The following is a 22,925-nucleotide window of genomic DNA, read 5'->3' on the forward strand; positions in this document are numbered from 1 at the left end:
GACAGCGAAGGGTGGTCCTCGTTGCCTATAATATCACACACAACAATATACAGTATATCTGAACAAAAGTACATAAGTCAGTGTGTTACAAACCAACTTTATCACCGGCCAAGCCTATAACCTAGGGCCCTATAGGCTTCTGAAGAGTCAAGGCTCAAAGTTGTACATTATTATTACATCTTGTGAACAAGAACATAAGAGTAATACGTATGTGTGTTTGTTAGGGGTGTAACGATACATTTTGATAGCGATTCGATACATATCACGATACATGGTTGACGATACAATACATGGACGATATTGGTTCATTCATGGCGATACGATACGATTTGATTTAATTATTTAAAATTGATAGTAACTATTTAGCAAAGAAATTAAATCTGTGTGAAAGGTGTGGATAGTGCAGGTTTTTAAGGGAAACATGTATTATTATGGATATAAATAAGTAAACACAGTGATTATCTGCCAAATACATGGACATTGTACATTAACAAACCTGCACCTTGACATGAACCCAGAGATTACACACATTTATCGATAGACCAGTGTAGCTATATGGAAAGGAAGAGTAATTAAACTTAAAAATGCTAAATACAATGCACAAGTAGGTAGTATCGATACAATCGATTCTTTGCATTGCCGATACGATACAAAATAAAACGATACTATTACATTTTAGCTGTTTTCATTTCGATATACTTCGATTTTTGAAGCGGTGAAAACAGCTTCCAATGAGTGGCTTTCTGTGTCCCACGCCCATATATGGTCATTTCAGTCCAGAATGAACAGGTTTTTTCAAAAACAAAATGTGTGTTTAATGTCCATATATGGTCATCTCAGTCCAGAATGAACAGGTTTTTTCAAAAACACAATGTATGTCACCTCATGTCCATATATGGTCACTCCAGTCCAGAATGAACAGGTTTTCTCTGTCCCGTACGTCCAGAATATCAGTCCAGAATGAATAGGCTTTTTCAGAAAGCAAAATGTGTGTCCCATGTCCATATATGGCCATTTCAGTTCAGAATGAACAGGTTTTATCTGTCCCGTCCGTCCGTCCGTCCGTCCGTCCGTCCGTCCGTCCGTCCGTCCGTCCGTACGTACGTATGTGTGTAGTGTCCGTCTGTCCGTTCGTCCGTCCGTACGTCCGTACGTACGTCCGTACGTATGTGTGTAGTGTCCGTCCCGGTCTGATGATTGGATACTTTGAGGATTGGTCAAGCTTCACATGACAATTCGGCCCTCCAGATAAAATCATTAATTCATTCAGAATATAAAGAATGTATAGATCACAGAGTTCATAACTCTAGAACACATAGAATAAAAGTTCACCGCTTCACTTCGTACCGAGGTTTGATTTTTTAAGTTAAAAACGATATTTCGATACAGTTACTTTATCGTTACACCCCTAGTGTTTGTCTTCCTTCAGATAATGCAGCAGTATAGGTGATAATAATAAAGGTAAAAAAGAAAGAGAACATACTTAGAGTATGGGCACAAAAGGGGGCATGCCCATATACACTATGGGCATCTACTGATGACATCAGGGATTTCGCCTAAATATGGAGATGCCTGATGCCACAGTATTGATGCCATAGATGACTGATGACATACAGAGGCCATCAAGTACTCTGCAATAAGTTCCCTGGCAACAAGTGCATTTCTAATTTTGGAGACAATGCCTCAAATTCACAATATGGGGTCAGAACTGTGATGTCACCGGCAAACCCTAACATAAAAGAGGGTCCAGGCTTCACAGTTTGCAGATTACAGGTCTGAGACAAGTAAGAAGCTTTTATTTCCTGTAGAAACCGAGGTTGTCCAAACATGCAGATTTTTGTGAAGACCCTTACTGGCAAGACCATTACCCTGGAGGTTGAGGCAAGTGATAACATTGAAAATGTTAAGGCCAAAATCCAGGACAAGGAAGGAATCCCCCCTGACCAGCAAAGGCTGATCTTTGCAGGCAAACAACTGGAAGATGGCCGCACACTGTCTGACTATAATATCCAAAAGGAGTCCACCCTCCATCTTGTGCTGCGTCTCAGGGGAGGCATGCAGATCTTCGTCAAGACCCTTACTGGCAAGACCATTACCTTGGAGGTTGAGGCAAGTGATAACATTGAAAACGTAAAGGCCAAAATCCAGGACAAGGAAGGAATCCCCCCTGACCAGCAGAGGCTGATCTTTGCTGGCAAGCAGCTGGAAGATGGCCGCACCCTGTCAGACTACAACATCCAAAAGGAGTCCACCCTCCACCTTGTTTTGCGTCTGAGGGGAGGAATGCAGATCTTTGTGAAGACCCTTACAGGCAAGACCATTACCCTGGAGGTTGAGGCAAGTGATAACATTGAAAATGTAAAGGCCAAAATCCAGGACAAGGAAGGAATCCCCCCTGACCAGCAAAGGCTGATCTTTGCAGGCAAACAACTGGAAGATGGCCGCACACTGTCTGACTATAATATCCAAAAGGAGTCCACCCTCCATCTTGTGCTGCGTCTGAGGGGAGGACAGTAAATGGTTCTATAACACAATCTTGTCAGTTCTCCATCTTGTTCTTCTGAGGGAGGGCAGCAGTAAATGATTCCATAAAGGTTTATTTTTTTCTTTTACATTGCTATTGTAATACATATTGGTGGTTACATGGCTTACGAAGATTTAAAACATCTAAATGGCTCAAAGCTGGTAGGCTAATGCACACCGGTGCTACAAATCCTACATGACAGGGGGCCTTGAAAAAAAAGGATCCAAACACTCAAAGAATTATGGAGAAGAGGGCGTAAAATCAAGGTTTTTTAATCAAGTCTCCAAAAGAAATTGTGACAGGGGGCCTGGTGAAAGATGTCAGGACCAGTGGTCAATCCATTACTATTACTAAACCAAGAAAAAAATAAAATAATAATAATATATATCTTTATAATATTATTTGTGAGAGAGGCCATGGAGGCCATGAAGGGCTATTCCCAGCAAACCAGTAAACGTAACGGTTCCCCGCTTGGCATGTACACTGCTCAATACTCTGGCAAGCTACTAAGCTATGTTTGCCGCCATGATTGTACTTAATTGTCATACAATTAATATAAAACTACATTTTTTATACAGGCATATATTTTAGCCACCTCTCGCTAGGACCCCCCTCCCACTCTACTGCGCATGTGCGACTGCAGTGCACACAGTAGAGATGGGATTTATGGCTCTCTGAAGTGAGCCGGATCTCGGATCCGTTCCTTTCAAAGAGCCGTTCAAAAGACTGGCTCATTTGAGTTACTATGTAGATTTTGTCTTTTTGATTATGATTACAAATAACTTCAACCCTATATAAATGTATTTCTGACATACATATGTAGCCTACATACCTGCTATTTGAAAATAGCCGATCTACAAGCTCACAAATATTTTTTTTTTCATTTTTTTAACATTTTATTCATTGGAAAACCTGTGAAATAGGACATTCTTAAAGTACATTTTGATACCAATACTTTTGTACTTTTACTTAACATTCCAAGTTTCTACTTGTGGCAGAGTATTTCCACATGGATTGCAGTATTGATATTTTTTTTACTTAAGTAAAGAAGTTGAGTACTTTTTCCACCACTGTTCATTTACAAAAGGAACGGCTCCCTACTACGAACCCACCCTGTAGACAATATGCCTTCCGGTGTGTTCCAAGATTTCTAGCGGAAGTCTGCGTTTAACGGACGTTACGTCATGCGGTGCGGGTCTGTTTACATTCCCCAGCGAAAAAACTAAAATAGATTGTAGCTCTTAACTCACTCTTATAGGTGTAACATTGCTGGAATCAATGTTTTTGTTTGTATATTGTTTATTGCGAGCGCAACCGACGGAGCAGGAGACGTAGACCAGAGTTAATTTCGTGCAGGGAATACGTTTGCAGGAACACCGCACCGTGAAAAAAATACAGCTTCCGGTGAAATTCCTACGGCGGAAGTTGAACGCTTTCTGCCTTCTATTGTCACCAGGCTTTTCTCTTCGGAGATGAGTAAGCCTGGCTACGCGAGGCTACTACGAACCGGATCCCATCGTTCATTTCAAAGAGCCGTTCACAAGACTTGATTCGTTCGCGAACGTCCCATATCTAACACGCAGTAGCAGCAGCAGCAGACAGAGAATCGTATGGCATTTTTGGACACAACACGGATAGTATTGTTATTGCACAAGATACACACGCTGCAAACACATAAACAGCTTTTAGAACACTTTTTCTCTTTCGGTTTTCGGCGGCGGCGGGGGGCGCGACCGGACCGTTTTAATGCCTCGGATCGGAATGATACAGACAGAGAAAGATACACCGTCCTCCGTCCTGTGTGTGTGTGTGTGTGTGTGTGTGTGTGTGTGTGTGTGTGTGTGTGTGTGTGTGTGTGTGTGTGTGTGTGTGTGTGTGTGTGTGTGTGTGTGTGTGTGTGTGTGTGCGTGCGTGCGTGCGTGCGTGCGTGCGTGCGTGCGTGCGTGCGTGCGTGCGTGCGTGCGTGCGTGCGTGCGTGCGTGCGTGCGTGCGTGCGTGCGTGCGTGCGTGCGTGCGTGCGTGCGTGCGTGCGTGCGTGCGTGCGCTGCAGTGAAAACCTGTCTGTTTCTCTGTCTCTCCGATCCATGTTCACAAAAAACATTGCCTCACTCCATAACCACAGTGACTGTGACAGTGGTGTCAAGTGAATCTAACAGTTTATTTGACATTTATTATTGAACATCACATTTTATTCCTAAAAAATGGCAAAATAGTTTTTTATGCCTGTTGACAGGCAAGGTTGATTCTATAGGCTATTTAGGTGTATTATATATCTTATATAGACCTATATAGGCTAATAGTATGTGTGTAGTGTCCGTCCCGGTCTGATGATTGGATACTTTGAGGATTGGTCAAGCTTCACATGACAATTCGGCCCTCCAGATAAAATCATTAATTCATTCAGAATATAAAGAATGTATAGATCACAGAGTTCATAACTCTAGAACACATAGAATAAAAGTTCACCGCTTCACTTCGTACCGAGGTTTGATTTTTTAAGTTAAAAACGATATTTCGATACAGTTACTTTATCGTTACACCCCTAGTGTTTGTCTTCCTTCAGATAATGCAGCAGTATAGGTGATAATAATAAAGGTAAAAAAGAAAGAGAACATACTTAGAGTATGGGCACAAAAGGGGGCATGCCCATATACACTATGGGCATCTACTGATGACATCAGGGATTTCGCCTAAATATGGAGATGCCTGATGCCACAGTATTGATGCCATAGATGACTGATGACATACAGAGGCCATCAAGTACTCTGCAATAAGTTCCCTGGCAACAAGTGCACTTGAATTTCTAATTTTGGAGACAATGCCTCAAATTCACAATATGGGGTCAGAACTGTGATGTCACCGGCAAACCCTAACATAAAAGAGGGTCCAGGCTTCACAGTTTGCAGATTACAGGTCTGAGACAAGTAAGAAGCTTTTATTTCCTGTAGAAACCGAGGTGTCCAAACATGCAGATTTTTGTGAAGACCCTTACTGGCAAGACCATTACCCTGGAGGTTGAGGCAAGTGATAACATTGAAAATGTTAAGGCCAAAATCCAGGACAAGGAAGGAATCCCCCCTGACCAGCAAAGGCTGATCTTTGCAGGCAAACAACTGGAAGATGGCCGCACACTGTCTGACTATAATATCCAAAAGGAGTCCACCCTCCATCTTGTGCTGCGTCTCAGGGGAGGCATGCAGATCTTCGTCAAGACCCTTACTGGCAAGACCATTACCTTGGAGGTTGAGGCAAGTGATAACATTGAAAACGTAAAGGCCAAAATCCAGGACAAGGAAGGAATCCCCCCTGACCAACAGAGGCTGATCTTTGCTGGCAAGCAGCTGGAAGATGGCCGCACCCTGTCAGACTACAACATCCAAAAGGAGTCCACCCTCCACCTTGTTTTGCGTCTGAGGGGAGGAATGCAGATCTTTGTGAAGACCCTTACAGGCAAGACCATTACCCTGGAGGTTGAGGCAAGTGATAACATTGAAAATGTAAAGGCCAAAATCCAGGACAAGGAAGGAATCCCCCCTGACCAGCAAAGGCTGATCTTTGCAGGCAAACAACTGGAAGATGGCCGCACACTGTCTGACTATAATATCCAAAAGGAGTCCACCCTCCATCTTGTGCTGCGTCTGAGGGGAGGACAGTAAATGGTTCTATAACACAATCTTGTCAGTTCTCCATCTTGTTCTTCTGAGGGAGGGCAGCAGTAAATGATTCCATAAAGGTTTATTTTTTTCTTTTACATTGCTATTGTAATACATATTGGTGGTTACATGGCTTACGAAGATTTAAAACATCTAAATGGCTCAAAGCTGGTAGGCTAATGCACACCGGTGCTACAAATCCTACATGACAGGGGGCCTTGAAAAAAAAGGATCCAAACACTCAAAGAATTATGGAGAAGAGGGCGTAAAATCAAGGTTTTTTAATCAAGTCTCCAAAAGAAATTGTGACAGGGGGCCTGGTGAAAGATGTCAGGACCAGTGGTCAATCCATTACTATTACTAAACCAAGAAAAAAAAAAAATAATAATAATATATATCTTTATAATATTATTTGTGAGAGAGGCCATGGAGGCCATGAAGGGCTATTCCCAGCAAACCAGTAAACGTAACGGTTCCCCGCTTGGCATGTACACTGCTCAATACTCTGGCAAGCTACTAAGCTATGTTTGCCGCCATGATTGTACTTAATTGTCATACAATTAATATAAAACAAAAAAATTTATACAGGCATATATTTTAGCCACCTCTCGCTAGGACCCCCCTCCCACTCTACTGCGCATGTGCGACTGCAGTGCACACAGTAGAGATGGGATTTATGGCTCTCTGAAGTGAGCCGGATCTCGGATCCGTTCCTTTCAAAGAGCCGTTCAAAAGACTGGCTCATTTGAGTTACTATGTAGATTTTGTCATTTTGATTATGATTACAAATAACTTCAACCCTATATAAATGTATTTCTGACATACATATGTAGCCTACATACCTGCTATTTGAAAATAGCCGATCTACAAGCTCACAAATATTTTTTTTTTCATTTTTTTAACATTTTATTCATTGGAAAACCTGTGAAATAGGACATTCTTAAAGTACATTTTGATACCAATACTTTTGTACTTTTACTTAACATTCCAAGTTTCTACTTGTGGCAGAGTATTTCCACATGGATTGCAGTATTGATATTTTTTTTACTTAAGTAAAGAAGTTGAGTACTTTTTCCACCACTGTTCATTTACAAAAGGAACGGCTCCCTACTACGAACCCACCCTGTAGACAATATGCCTTCCGGTGTGTTCCAAGATTTCTAGCGGAAGTCTGCGTTTAACGGACGTTACGTCATGCGGTATCGACGCACGTGAAGTGCCGCGCGGTAACCCCAACTGGATGCCGCGCGCTGCCACACAGCACATCCATTTCCCCCGGTGGGGAGAAGCATGGGAGAACATGTTCAACGCGCGGCAACGCTGGTCAAATAGAACAGTGGCGTATCGGCACGGCAGACGAGGCGTTCCGCGCTGCCTCCGCGTCCAGCGTGTGTTCCCCTTAAGCCCCCGCAGGGGGCTTTTTTTCTAGTATATATATATATATATATATATATATATATATATATATATATATATATATATATATATATATATATAAATACATAATTGCAATCTGGGAAAGGAAATTTTGTGAGGAGATTCCCATAATAGGTTAAACCCCTTCCCCAGGACAACTGTGCTGTGTGTATAGGGGGAAATAAAAACAATAAATAAAAAGGGGCGATTGGTGTGGCTCACTGAAGTAATAGCAGAGCACATATCACGATGACATACAGAGCCTCTGGGGTCTGGACCCTTTAAGGACCATACAGTATGCGCTCCTGGTGACCCACCCAGACACCCAACTAAAAACATTTTAGCCTCTTAAAATCCAACCCTACATCCTCGTCGTGAGAGGTGGAAGCAGGTAATACTGACTAACAGGGCTCTGGTAAAATTGCACAGGCTATCCTGTGTAATGTGGATGAAGAGTACTTGAAAATAAAACGGAATGCTGCTTCTCTGGCTCAAAGTTCCACATTGATAAAAGGCACACTTTCTACAAGTGGACAATCAAGTCATTTTAAAAGTGCAAAATGCAAATACAACACATGTCCGTGACTTGGCATCATCCTGATAGGCCTACTGCATGTTGCTCTATTTGCTTTGCTCCACAGACAGCGAAGGGTGGTCATTGCCTATAATCTCACACACAACAATATACAGTACGACTCCCTAATCGGGAGATAAGCGACCGTAGGTGGCTTATCTCCACAAATAGGGCAAAAAATTGTTTTTCCAAAATCTTCCTGATCCATGTTGATGACATGAGTGTAGACATGCTGTGTAGTGATATTCGTGATTTTAGGGCAAAAACTGTAGGAGCAGTGTCCAAAAATGTGTTTTAAAAATCGGCCTGAAGGTGGCGCTAGAATAGGGCCATGTGAGAAATGAGGGGTGGGGTCTCCGCGTTGCCTTGGCGGACGAATAGGTACCGGCCCCGGCTCTCCCGGACGCTCCTAGCCCGAGTTACGGCATTTTATGTGCGCTGCAGTGGCAGGGGGTCCTCCACTGGGGGCGCCACCACTTTTGCATCCGTTCTGGAGCACCAGGAGTCAGTGGTCCCCGGGAATTCCCCGCGAGCAGCCCCGTTGGGGTGGTCATTTGGTCATTTTTGCACATTTGGTCATTTTTTACATCTGGGGGTCCTCCAGGGACCTGGGGGTCCCTGGGGCTCCGGGGGTCCTTGGAGGTTGTAGTTTGGCAGGCAAGGAGTGTGTGTGTGTAAAATCTGGCATGGATCGGGTCAACGGGTGCGGAGATATAAGCAGGGAAAAAGTGTGACGTGTGACGTGTGAGCACATTTGGTCATTTTTTACATCTGGGGGTCCCCCAGGGACCTGGGGGTCCCTGGGGCTCCGGGGGTCCTTGGAGGTTGTAGTTTGGCAGTCAAGGAGTGTGTGTGTGCAAAATTTGGCATGGATGGGGCAACGGTTGTGGAGATATGAGCAGGGCAAAAGTGTGACGGACTCACTGACTCACTCACTCACTCACTCACTCACTCACAGACAGCCGGTGGAGGTTACAAAAGTACATAAGTCAGTATGTTAGAAACCGACTTTATCACCGGCCCAGCCTATAGCCTAGGGCCTTAGGCTACTGAAGAGTCAAGGTCAAGGCTCAAGGTTGTACATTATTGTTACATCTTGTGAACAAGTACATTAGAGTAAAACGTATACGTGTTTGTCTTCATTCAGATAATGCAGCAGTATAGGTGATAATAATAAAGGTAAAGGTAAAAAAGAAAGATATCATACTTAAAGTATGGGCACAAAATGGGGCATGCCCATATACACTATGGGCATCTACTGATGACATCAGGGATTTCCTGATTTTGCCTAAATATGGAGATGCCTGATGCCACAGTATTGATGCCATAGATGACATAAATACCCCGGCAACAAGTGCACTTGAATTTCTAATTTTGGAGACAATGCCTCAAATTCACAATATGAGGTCAGAACTGTGATGTCACTGGCAAACCCCAACATAAAAGAGGGTTCAGGCTTCACAATTTGCAGTGTGCAGATCTGAGACAAATAAGAAGCTTTCATTCACTGTGTATACCGAAATTGTGCAAACATGCAGATTTTTGTGAAGACCCTTACTGGCAAGACCATTACCCTGGAGGTTGAGGCAAGTGATAACATTGAAAACGTAAAGGCCAAAATCCAGGACAAGGAAGGAATCCCCCCTGACCAGCAGAGACTGATCTTTGCTGGCAAGCAGCTGGAAGATGGCCGCACTCTGTCTGACTATAATATCCAGAAAGAGTCCACCCTCCATCTTGTGCTGCGTCTGAGGGGAGGCATGCAGATCTTCGTCAAGACCCTTACTGGCAAGACCATTACCTTGGAGGTTGAGGCAAGTGATAACATTGAAAATGTAAAGGCCAAAATCCAGGACAAGGAAGGAATCCCCCCGGACCAGCAAAGGCTGATTTTTGCTGGCAAACAACTGGAAGATGGACGCACCCTGTCAGACTACAACATCCAAAAGGAGTCCACCCTCCACCTTGTTTTGCGTCTGAGGGGAGGAATGCAGATCTTTGTGAAGACCCTTACTGGCAAGACCATTACCCTGGAGGTTGAGGCAAGTGATAACATTGAAAATGTTAAGGCCAAAATCCAGGACAAGGAAGGCATCCCTCCTGACCAGCAAAGGCTGATCTTTGCAGGCAAACAACTGGAGGATGGCCGCACACTGTCTGACTATAATATCCAAAAGGAGTCCACCCTCCATCTTGTGCTGCGTCTCAGGGGAGGCATGCAGATCTTCGTCAAGACCCTTACTGGCAAGACCATCACCCTGGAGGTTGAGGTAAGTGATAACATTGAGAACGTAAAGGCCAAAATCCAGGACAAGGAAGGAATTCCCCCTGACCAACAGAGGCTGATCTTTGCAGGCAAACAACTGGAAGATGGCCGCACACTGTCAGACTATAATATCCAAAAGGAGTCCACCCTCCATCTTGTGCTGCGTCTGAGGGGAGGGCAGTAAATGATTCTATAACACAATCTTGTCAGTTCTCCATCTTGTTCTTCTGAGGGTGGGCAGCAGTAAATGATTCCATAAAGGTTTCTTTTTTTCTTTTACATTGCTATTGTAATACATATTGGTGGTTACATGGCTTACAAAGATTTAAAACATCTAAATGGCTCAAAGCTGGTAGGCTAATGCACACCGGTGCTACAAATCCTACATGACAGGGGGCCTTGAAAAAAAAGGATCCAAACACTCAAAGAATTATGGAGAAGAGAGTGCAAAATCAAGGTTCTCCAAAAATAAATTGTGACAGGGGGCCTGGTGAAAGATGTCAGGACCAGTGGTCAATCCATTACAATTACTAAACCAAAGAAAAATTAATAAAAAAATATAAAAAATAATTGTAATCTGGGAAAGGAAATTATGTGAGGAGATTCCCATGATAGGGTAAACCCCTTCCCCAGGACAACTGTGCTGTGTTTGTATAGGGGGGAAAAAATAAAAAGGGGCGATTGGTGTGGCTCACCGAAGTAATAGCAGAGCACATATCACGATGACATACAGAGCCTCTGGGGTCTGGACCCTATAAGGACCATACAGTATGTGCTCCTGGTGACCCACCCAGACGCCTAACTAAAAACATTTTAGCCTTTTAAAATCCAACCCTACATCCTCGTCGTGAGAGGTGGAAGCAGGTAATACTGACTAACAGGGCTCTGGTAAAATTGCACAGGCTATCCTGTGTAATTTGGATGAAGAGTACTGTACATGAAAAAAACGAAATGCTGCTTCTCTGGCTCAAAGTTCCACATTGATAAAAGGCACACATTCTACAAGGGGGCAATCAAGTTATTTTAAAAGTGCAAAATGCAAATACAACACATGTCCGTATGTCAGTATGTTACAAACCAACTTTATCACCGGGCTACTGAAGAGTCAAGGTCAAGGCTCAAGGTTGTACATTATTGTTACATCTCGTGAAGTAAAACGTATGTGGGTTTGTCTTTCTTCAGATAATGCAGCAGTATAGGTGATAATAATAAAGGTAAAGGTAAAAAAGAAAGAGAACATACTTAGAGTATGGGCACAAAAGGGGGCATGCCCATATACACTATGGGCATCTGCTGATGACATCAGGGATTTCCATATTGTGCTTAAAAGGGACAAAGACCAACGGATACAGAGATCTCCATATGGGCATGTTGGTCAGATAGGCAGTGAACCTGTCTAGTTCAAAAGAATTTCAGAAATAATACGTAAAAATAGCTGATCTACAAAAAAACTAGACCAGGTCAACCTGTCTAGTCTGTCATCATCATTTATGACATCATGCCTTTTATAGGCATGTCATCATCATGTCATCATCATATATACCCTTTATATAGAAAACCCGGACCGACAGACATTTGCTTATGTAGGCCCTACCCATTTCATGGGTCTGGCAACTAGACCAGGTCAACCTGGTTGTGCCAGACCCCCTGTCTGTCATCATCATTTATGACATCATGCCTTTTGTAGGCATGTCATCATCATGTCATCATCATATATACCCTTTATATAGAAAACCCGGACCGACATTTGCTTATGTAGGCCTACCCATTTCATGGGTCTGGCAACTAGACCAGGTCAACCTGGTTGTGCCAGACCCCCTGTCTGTCATCATCATTTATGACATCATGCCTTTTGTAGGCATGTCATCATCATGTCATCATCATATATACCCTTTATATAGAAAACCCGGACAGACCGACATTTGCTTATGTAGGCCTACCCATTTCATGGGTCTGGCAATTAAAATAAAATCAAAAACTACTTTTAAAGAACTGAAAGGGTGTGCTTATAGATGTGTGTGCTTTCCTGCTAGTGTTTGGTCCTTGTCTTGTTGGCCTCAGTTGATACCTGCTAATAATGCATGGACACACAGCTTTGATTTATGCCCAGGAGTGTGGGCTGTTGATCACTTACTATCTCCCTCTCCATTAGGAGATAAATACATTTAGTGCTGGCTAACGACCCAGTCATTTCAGAGAACATTTGCTGCTTTATCAGGGATGGCCTTGCAGATCCTCAATTAGACGTAACATGCAGTGATTAACAGCCATAAACTAGATTGAAGAAGCACAATGGAAATCATTTCATGTTATTGAATTACTCCAGCTGGTTTCAAACAGGAAGAATTAAATTAAGGTTTACAACATTAGGAAATAAATAAATACACCTTCAACCTGACGTCCCTTAGAAGTAAAAAAATAGGGCTTACCCACCATTACCCTCAATAGTAGTTTCCTACCCAACCAGACCAATTGATTGTTATCACCAATACATTAGCTATTGGAAAGTTTGAGTCTAACAAACTGATTTAACTCATTTTAAATGCAGGACTATGAATTGCAGTAATTTCTACTGCTGAAATTTGTGTTAACAGTTGATACTGCTGTTACTATTGCAGGTGTACACAAGCTCTCACTTGGCACACGTTTTCTTTTTTGTTCCTTAGCTCAAGCATTTGTCTAGTCTAAAAAATCTAATAAAATATGAATAAAGCAAATGTAGAGTCTGAAAAGTCTGGAACCATCAAGGATATTTGCCATATTGGATGATCAATTATTCATTATTTTGTTGAATGTGAAAGTGCAGTATGAATGAGGTACAATAGTACAGTTGAACCCTGCCCTTGTATGCATCAACCTTCAGGGATGTCAGGCCTAACCTGAGCAATGATGTTTGGATATCGTTATTCACATCCATTTCCTTCTAATTCTCAAGTCTACAAATGTGATTCTTAATTACGTGGAATTTGTTTTTATGCCAACGCCGGTGACAGCTCTGGCCAGAGGCATTGTGTTTCTCGTACGTTTGTACTAAAGTATCTGTATCTGTACATAACATAATTTAATGGTATATTGCAGGGATTTCATGTTATTATATGGATCCAGGCAGATCCCTATGACATCATGCTTTGTTTTTAGATGTTTGTTTTTTGTTTTGTATTACTTTTCAAACATTATTGTAACTAAGAAGGATACGTATATAGGATAGGCAGTTCTAAGCTTTATAGCTTCAGCCTATTCCCTTTGATCACACTGTGAAAGATGATCAAATAAACTAAACTAAACTAAAACATCTGTCTGTCCCTAGTAAACAATCTCTGTAACATCGTGAGGCGGTCAAGGCCACTGTGACGTACCTCACAAACATGCATTAAAATCAAAGGCTTCATTCACTACATAATGTGTCTGGAGTCTGGACAGATATGGATATAAAGGGCAACTGGTTGGCAGAGGCATACAACCGCTATGCAGTATTTCTAGTTTCTATATCTCTTTTAATTTTGTGCATAATCATTATAATGCCTTTCCCAGTTTTAGTGTTAAACAGTGGATTCAGTAAAGTAATTCTGTACATGATTATCAAGAATGGGAAGGTATTGTTTGGCACTGTCAACACAGCCTGTCAAATCCCCAACAGATCTATACTTGGCATCATCAAATGTCTCAGAAACAGAAGTGAATAGAGACGAGAACCATTAATGGAGTAGATGTAAGAATGTCTTATTTGTTCACTTGTCATAACTCACATTCAAACAACAGCATTCTGAATTCCACCGCAGACATGCCAACACAAGAGAGACTCATTTCAAGTCTCTGTGATTTTATTTCTCTATATACACATTTCATAAAACTTCAGAAAGATACTCGATATGTGATTAGAGATGTAACAATACCAAAAATTGTTAGCTTTTGTCAGAGCTGGTAACGCTGTTTGACTACAACCTGATTTATACTTATAGTTAACTCGCGCATTGTGCCTCGCACCGAAAACAGTTGATTAACAACTCCAAAAGTGTCGCAGTGTGACATGCTGTGAGCCGTTATATAATATTTTTGGTGTGAGTCGGTGGCACACAACTCGATCAGCCGTAAGGTATGACCTGATGGAATCGGTTTTGTTTTTATTACTTATCCAAGCATTTGTGTAATATCATCACTGTCAGGCAGAATCCTTGTATCCTTGTAAGTTTCTATCAAATGAGTATGTTTTTTGGTAAATTAAAGCCCTGCTTCATCATATAGTGTTGCACAAAAGTAGTGAAAATAGCAGATCTACAAGCACACAACGCCTCTCTATGCGAGGCGTTGTCTGCTTGTATATCGGCTATTTTCACTATTTAAAATCGCTTTTAAATAATACCAAAAAAGGAAGGTTTTGGACATACAAGGTTTCTACCCGACAACAATGATATGTTCTTCAGATTAAAAAGCAAGGCAGGTAATACATGGCACAGGGAGGGCAGCAGTGGCTCAGGAGGGAATCAGTTGCTCCCCAGTTCCATCTCCCTGACTCTTCCGGGCGTCTTGTCGAGGTGTCCCTGAGCAAGACGCTGAACCTCAAATTGCTCCTTTTACGCTCACTTGGAGCAGCACACTGCTCCTAATAGGACTGGTCAAAAAGTAGACAAGTAATTTTCCCTCGGGGATCGCTACAAATACCCTTTTTAAATGGTAATGTTAGGTAAACACATACGGCCAGCCACGGCTTAAGATTCAATTTGTTTTGTGTTTTGTTTTTTTGTATCCAATTCCCCTATATGTACTGTGGTCCCTGCCACTGTCAATCTCCCCTTTTGGCTTGGGAATGGTGTAGACAACCACATGTCTCCTCTGATACACACAGAGTCACCGGCCGCTTCCTTTAACCTGACAGCGAGGGTTTTCATTGAGAGTGTAATGCACACAAGAGGGTCACACTATAACCTCCCCCATTTCCACTTCCTGCTTAAGGTGTGCCCACGACCAGCCTGTAGGAGTTGCTAGTGCAGCGACAAAGAACACAGTTTCTATACAGTGTCTGTCTGTCTGTCTGTCTGTCTGTCTGTCTGTCTGTCTGTCTGTCTACGTGCACTTTAGTTCAGTGGTGCCCATACTGGTCCCCAGATGATTAATATATATACATAAATCTACTCTGTGTCTTGGGCTGTGGGCAGTTAAGAAACCCACATACCATTGACTTCTATGAGCTAAAATGGGGTCACTATCACCTTCATATCGGTACTGTGAGACGTTCCATGCTCATTAGTGAGACATACCTACTGGAATACGTGTTCAGTTTCATTCTGGTTCTGTTCCTGTGCGCTTGTACTTTTCATTTTTGTGTTTGTGTTGGTTTGTCTTTGCTTTTGTTTTTTATTTCCATTCTGTTTGTTGTTGTATGTGTAATTTTTTTTTCAAAACTAATAAAATACTAATCATAAAAAAAAGAAAGAAACCCACATATCAGTGATATAAACATTTGGCAGATTCTAATCATATATTTTATTATCACAAGAACAATGGCTACCATAATAGCATGGTAACTTTTCAGAAATAGAAAGCCTGCAGTTTCTATTAACATGGATTCCCCATCGATGATGTCATTGGTAGGCGGGTTTCTGAACTGCCCTCAGCCCTCCTCTTCTTGCTATGTTATCATGAACATTAGTAAGGACCAACTATATGACGATAGGTTCAATAGTGGTGAAGTCGTCCTTTACGTTTGCTTACAGTTAGTATGTGTGTGAGTGATTGGTACTGACACTTGTGTGTCTTGTGGCTTTGTTGTGAACCCAGGTCATCCTACAGCCTGGGCCAAGGCTTGTGGCTGCCAGTCAGCAAGAGCTTTGTGGTGCCACCGGTGGAGCTGTCAATCAACCCCATCGCCAGCTGCAAGACGGATGTCCTGGTTACAGAGGATCCTGGCGACGTCAGGTCAGTTTGGCTCAGTTCAGACTTACATGCTGCCACATGGAATGATGTCTGGGTCACTATGTATGCTGTTTAACTCTTTTACCAATTGTACGTTCTTTGGCTCGTTCTTTTGTACCTTGTCTGTAAACTGATGAGGGGTCGCGCGGGTGTGTACCGTTAACACATCTCCCGTAAAAGTGCTCTCAAAAACCCACTGGACGTTAGCATCAATGGAGTAACAAAACGCTTCCTTTTTATTTTCTCTGGGTCTATTGCTCTGTAGCGATTTAGTGGCCTGGACGGATGGGAGCCGACCGCGGCCATTTCACATTAATTCTTGCATGAGGCTGCCCCCACGCTGCTCAGATCTTTTCCCGGATTGAAGCTGCGACTTACGTGTGAGGAGACCCTATATTAATAATAGAATCTAACCAGAATCATAACAAAGGCGTCCCAGAACGTATTGTGCACTTCCGGGTTCTGGTTCAATAACATGATCCGCCGCTGGAGGCAAGCATACTGTAGGTTTCGGATGAAAGAACTGTTTTATGATTTCGGCGAAAATAATGTTTTTGAGTTGTTTCATAACCAAAAAATGCCTATTCTCGTCAATCTTCGTCGCTGGCATAAATGCCTAATTAATGACTCTCGAGTCATTAAACAAGTTAACGGCCATATGACAAGTATCGCGTACCGTAAAGTATATTATTGCTTCTTTAAATAGTCACACGTTACTATATGTGAACTGTTAGATATCTGGGTGTTCATGGGGAAAAGGATCTCATCCGTCTACTGGCTCACCTTCAGTGCTGTGATGTCGCTATCATATCACACACACACAGCTTCTCAAAACCTTTCTTTACATGTCTATCCCTTCCTTCATTTCTGCCAAAAAGAGCATTATCATTGTCTCCCCATTCTAAACTTACAGTGAGTAGAAGTGTTTCAGCACAGCCTTGATGTGCAATCAAAGGCTAAATACTTTCCACTACATAAAGTCTGAATAATTTCATATTAGGCATTCATTTCAGCGTCCCCCCATTCTCACTTCCAACTTGAATGTGTAATAAATGCCACCACGGCATGGCTGTACAGATTGCGTTTAAAGTCTGAAATGCAATCTCAACGTCAAGTCAGGCCACTTCTAGAAGCGGTGGTGTAAAGCTTAAGTACTGTACTTAATAATAGTGTAAGATAGTATATACTCTAATATAGTATGGTATAACAATAATGTTAAATAGTGTATAGTGGGAGAGTATAAGAATGTTAAGATAATATACAGTTTGGAGGTATATAATATAGTAGCAATCCACAGGCATGCTCCATGGAGGCCCAGTCCGCAGTAACACTCTCTGAGGGTCGGTATTGTAATAGCAGTCCATGGAACTGTGGAGTAGGAGACACAAAAAACTCTGGGGAACGGGTCCCCGGAAGTCGAATTAGTGGCAGGCCTTAAGCGCCTTTCAGGTGGGAGGCGGTTGACACACCCTAGTAATTCATTTTCACTGAGAGGTGGGCGATTATTTGGGACGCGCTGAGAAGTTGAAGCTTGGAGAGGCGAGCGGGCGCGGTCCCCTGAAATTCTCAAGTGCGTGCTTGTTCATGCATGTGCTCACGGCTGGCAAGAGCTGGATTGTGGTCAGGGACGTGCTGGCCATTGGGAAAAGCGGGACAACTCCCGAACGGCCGGTTCATTCCCGGCCGGCCATTAGGAAAAAATTTAAAATAAAATGTCGGCCTTCGTTCCATTTGGGGGGCTGAGCGGCCAACAAAGTAAATCGTCACTGTCGGGCAGAAACCTTGTATCTCCAAGTTTCAAATTTGTAAATTTTTTCGCAAAGCAAAGCCCTGCTTCATCATACAAGGCCGTTGCACAAAAGTAGTGAAAACAGCCGATCTACAAGCACACAACGCCTCGCGGTGCGAGGCGTTGTGTGCTTGTAGATCTGCTGTTTTCACTAGTTTAAATCATTTTTAAAATGATAAATACAAAACAAACGGTTTTGGACATACAAGGTTTGCAGTGCACCCGACAACGACGAAATATAACTCATGTAATTGGCCCACTGGCTTGTCACTTGTCATGATCTGAAACGGCAAATCTTTGAGTAGCAGCAGAGAGATCTCTCTCTATAGCACGCAATGAGGGCCTCTCCAACTCTTTTTCCCGGGCTGAATCCGGGTCCCAGCACGTCCCTGATTGTGGTCATCTTGGTAAATATCGCCCCAACGTTTACTTGCGGGGCGGTTGTGTTCAGTGTCTCCACCGCGGTGCGATCCCCGCTGATCCAAGCGAGAACACCCGCGTCAACCGTGCACTGTCTGAAATGCTTTACTGGGGCATGAGTCTACTCTGCACCATAGATTAGTTACTAATCATTAGTATATAACAGGGGTCTTCAACGTTTTCAGGCTGGGGACCCCCAAACTGATGGGGAGATGGAGCAGGGACCCCCTACCACTTCGTAGTGTGGGGGGGTCGGGGCTACGACATATTTTTTATTACGTACAAGTTACAGCGAGCAGGGTGGGCCGTACCACTACCATTTCTAAACATACTACTTATTAACTGAGAACCAATGTCAATAATATCAACAATCTGTCAATTGCATAGTAATCATGTATTCAAGCTATTCAAAATGGATAGAATCATGATTTATTTTGTAACATAAATGTGAAAAAAAAAAAAACATTTTTTGAAATCTTTTTTTTTTTTTTAAGCAATAATTTCGCGACCCCCTGCAGTACCTCCGCGGGCCCCCTAGGGGTCGCGGACCCCCTGTTGAAGACCCCTGGTATATAATATACATTACACAAAAGAACATAGCTTCAAAAATCATGGTAATTACTAGGGGTGTAACGATACATTATAATAGCGATTCGATACATATCACGATACATGGTTGACGATACGATACATGGACGATATTGGTTCATTCATGGCAATACGATACGATTCGATTTAATTATTTAAAATCGATATAGTAACTATTTAGCAAAGAAATTAAATCTGTGTGAAAGGTGTGGATAGTGCAGGTTTTTTAAGGGAAACATGTATTATTATGGATATAAATAAGTAAACACAGTGATTATCTGCCAAATACATGGACATTGTATATTGACAAACCCGCACCTTGACATGAACCCAGAGATTACACACATTTATCCATAGACTATATAGCTATATGGAAAGGAAAAGTAATTAAACCCCTCCTTTTAATTTGTTCTTCTTAAAAATGCTAAATACAATGGACAAGTAGGTAGTATCGATACAATCGATTCTTTGCACTGCCGATTCGATACGATACAAAATAAAACGATACGATTCGATTTTAGCTGTTTTCATTTCGATCTACTTCGATTTTTTAAGTTAAAAACGATATTTCGATACAGTTACTATATCGTTACACCCCTAGTAATTACACTCACTGCCTGTGTGCCTGTCTTCACCTTCTACACAATTTTGAAAAATGTGGTGTGGAGAGAGTTTGCTGGGTCCTCAATCTGATCCTCCCATCTCCGTAGTGGCTATAGCAACACTTTTCTCCTCCAGTCACACAAAAGGCTGACACAGTATGACACAGAGGACACAGAGCACTCTGTCAGTTTACAATAATACTAAAATTGGCGTCACTGAGCGTGCACGACATGCTGTCAGAGGAAACTGGCCAATCAACAATTCCTTTGTCTGCATATCACAAAGAAAATCCACAAATCATAGAATGTTGAATCTCAAAGTCTCATGAGAAGTAGGCACCCACGGTAATCGGGGGAGAAAGGCAATTTTTATGTGACAACAGTGTTCTTTGGTACAAATGTGAAGACTGTTCAAGGTTCAAGGACTCTTACCTTTTGTGTATGTGTGAAAGTGAAGAAAAGATTGCACAACACATAGATAAGATGCAGGATCATTTATTAAATGAATACCAACGTTTCAACCTAGAAAAGGTCTCTTCTTAGGGGAACATCTTGTGTGTATGGGTACACAACTCACCAGTGCTCCTAAATATACAATGTGGAAGGAAATGTGTGGTGTAGGGTTGGTCATATTCATTTATTATAATAATAATGAATTAACTGTATTATGAACAAAACTAATTAAATGGTTTACAAAGTGAGAACACAAAAGAAAATGATAAAAAATAATTACAGAAATAAAAGGTAGAAAAGGCTAATCGAGCCTGGATGAGATGAGGGGTAATCATAATTGCTTGTGATTTCAGTTCTGCAATCAGTGTAAGTTGTTTATTCTGTGAGGGCAACATATTAAACTTAATGTATCCATAACAACGGTAATAGACACTGTATAGCAGCTTGTTGGACTAGAAAATGGTTACCAAGACAACACGGATTCTATCTGCAAATTCTAAAGTAAACATTATAGCCGGTCTTTTTGTCACTCGTAAAAGGCCATGGTATGAGTGATAATGCACTAGTCTGAAGGTCCTGTCATGACATACTGAAAGTGCTATTGTATTGTATTGTGTCTGCCTGTTGGCGTTATCCATTAAGAATTTTACAAAATAATGTATTCTAAATCTTTTCTGGTAAAACACGTATGTTGTTATATCAGTGGTGCTCAAACTTTTTCATGTCAAAGTATTTGGCCACGGACCCCTATGTAAAAATATTTTGTTCAATGGACCCCCAGAAGCAAAGATTTTAAATTGTTCCCTTGGGTTTCCTTCACAATATTGCACATATTCACAAAATGTGCACACAGTGCATCACTTCATGCCGCGCTATGAGCTTGTAGATCTTTTGAATAGCCAACCAATGTGCTATATTTAGGGGCGGCATTGGCTCAGGGGTAGAGAAACCGTCATTAGAACACGGAGGGTTCCCAGTTCGAATCCGGGCTCCCCCAGAGTTGGTGTCGAAGAGTCCTTGAGCAAGACTCTGAACCCCTAGTTGCTCCCGATGAGCAGGTTGGTGCCTTGCATGGTTTCCTCCGCCATCGGTGTATGACTGTGTGTGTGAATGGGTGAATGTAATGCACAGTCTATGTAAAGCGCCTTGGATAAAGGCGCTATACAAATGCACCATTTACCATTATATAGCTAAAATCTAAAATGTCACGGATGCTTTTCTGCTTATAATGTGTTAATTTAAACTTGTTTCTCTAGAATGCTCAAGTGGTAGAACTAACAAATACATTGCAATACAAGTTTGAAACTACATCTTGGGTTCTCTGTGCCATGTGTTGTCGACGCTCCAAAATAGGTTTTTCGACGCGCCCACTTGACACCTCCAGTGTGATTACAGCCATTGTAAACACGTGGTGCGTTTGATGGCGCGAGTGTCTTATGCTTTGAGTGAGTCAGAACCTTAATGTTTTCCAGTATAGGAAAATAATAGACTTGGTGGAGCCATCTTCAACCATTATTTCCCATATCTCAGTGCATTATTTCTAATATGTAACATGGTGTGTGGTATGTTTTCTTCTATAGCTGGTCTAATTTGAGCACATGACCCATGTGCAATTTTATACACCTGTGCTCAATCTGTCTACTCCATAATCTCACTCTCACATAATTGCTTAGAGCATGTATTTTGTCGAACTTCAGGCTTATGCAAAACTGTCTTTCACTGATGATGTAAAAATGTACATGCATGCTGTGATTCTATCACACTTGTCTTAATGTACCAGGTCTCAGGTAGTTGGCTGGAGATACAGATGCACGCCCGCACATGCATGCACCCCCGCACACACACATGCATTTAGTCAGTCTGGCTTCTCTTTTAAGATTACTAGACCAGTGCCCGTATTGCATGGTGGCCTAAATCTCCACCAATACCCGTTATACCCCTTGTAACTGTCTGTCTAACTGTCTGGCCACCGGCTGGCCGGCTGTCTGTCTGTGTCCCTTTTGTGTCTAGATATGGTGATCTCTGAATCTGTCAGTCTGCCTGTGTCCTTTTATGGCCATTCATGGAGATCCCTGATGTTAGCAGTATATGGCCATATATGGGCATATCGGCGGGACTGGCGGATCTGGAGAGTCCTTGTGTACTTTCCATAACCTTTCCACAGCCAGAGCGCAAACTGGCTGTGGGAAGTGGATTGACTAACTAATCAAATGGCAGGTGTGGGGAATTTGCCACAACTGGGAATTAAGCGTAGGCGGGGGTTGCCACGGCAATCAATTGGATAACTTGGACCACAGCCAGAGTCTTTCCTGGTGTGTGGTTCTGTACAACCGCCTATCCGACCGACTTGACGCCAGGCACGGCACTACTTTGCGTCGGCGGCGACGCGTGTGCCAATTGAAGTCAGATGGTAGGACGGTTATGTGTCCTACCGTCATGCATTTATTGCAATTGAAATACACTTCCAGTAGATAAGTGTGGCAGTTCTTGAGCAGCTTCACAACCAACGTGAAAAGATGGCTTGAGGCTAAACACACATGTAATCACAAATTCATATCTATTGTGAGAAAGATTTCGCATTTATTGGATGTAATCAGTGACGGTGTGAAAGACAGGTTTTAGATTTAATGAAAGTGGATTTGATTACCATTGATGGTAGAACATAATATATAAATATTATGAATATTTGCTTTCTTCTGAAATGCTTGGATTTACTGAACTTTACTGGAC

The 22,925-nt window shown here is 42.2% G+C and overlaps 1 protein-coding gene across 1 annotated transcript in view; it reads left to right on the top strand.

The window, feature by feature from the left end:
• Window positions 1–22,925, top strand: part of astn2 (astrotactin 2) — a gene marked incomplete at its 5' end in the record, with an annotated part of 725,257 nt that overhangs the window by 338,586 nt on the left and 363,746 nt on the right. The window contains 1 exon segment of the mRNA XM_080743421.1: window positions 16,209–16,346. Coding sequence (XP_080599547.1) covers window positions 16,209–16,346 — 138 coding nt within the window.

Source organism: Nannobrachium achirus, assembly GCF_963921795.1.
Source record: "Nannobrachium achirus genome assembly, chromosome: 15".
Taxonomy (NCBI): domain Eukaryota; kingdom Metazoa; phylum Chordata; class Actinopteri; order Myctophiformes; family Myctophidae; genus Nannobrachium; species Nannobrachium achirus.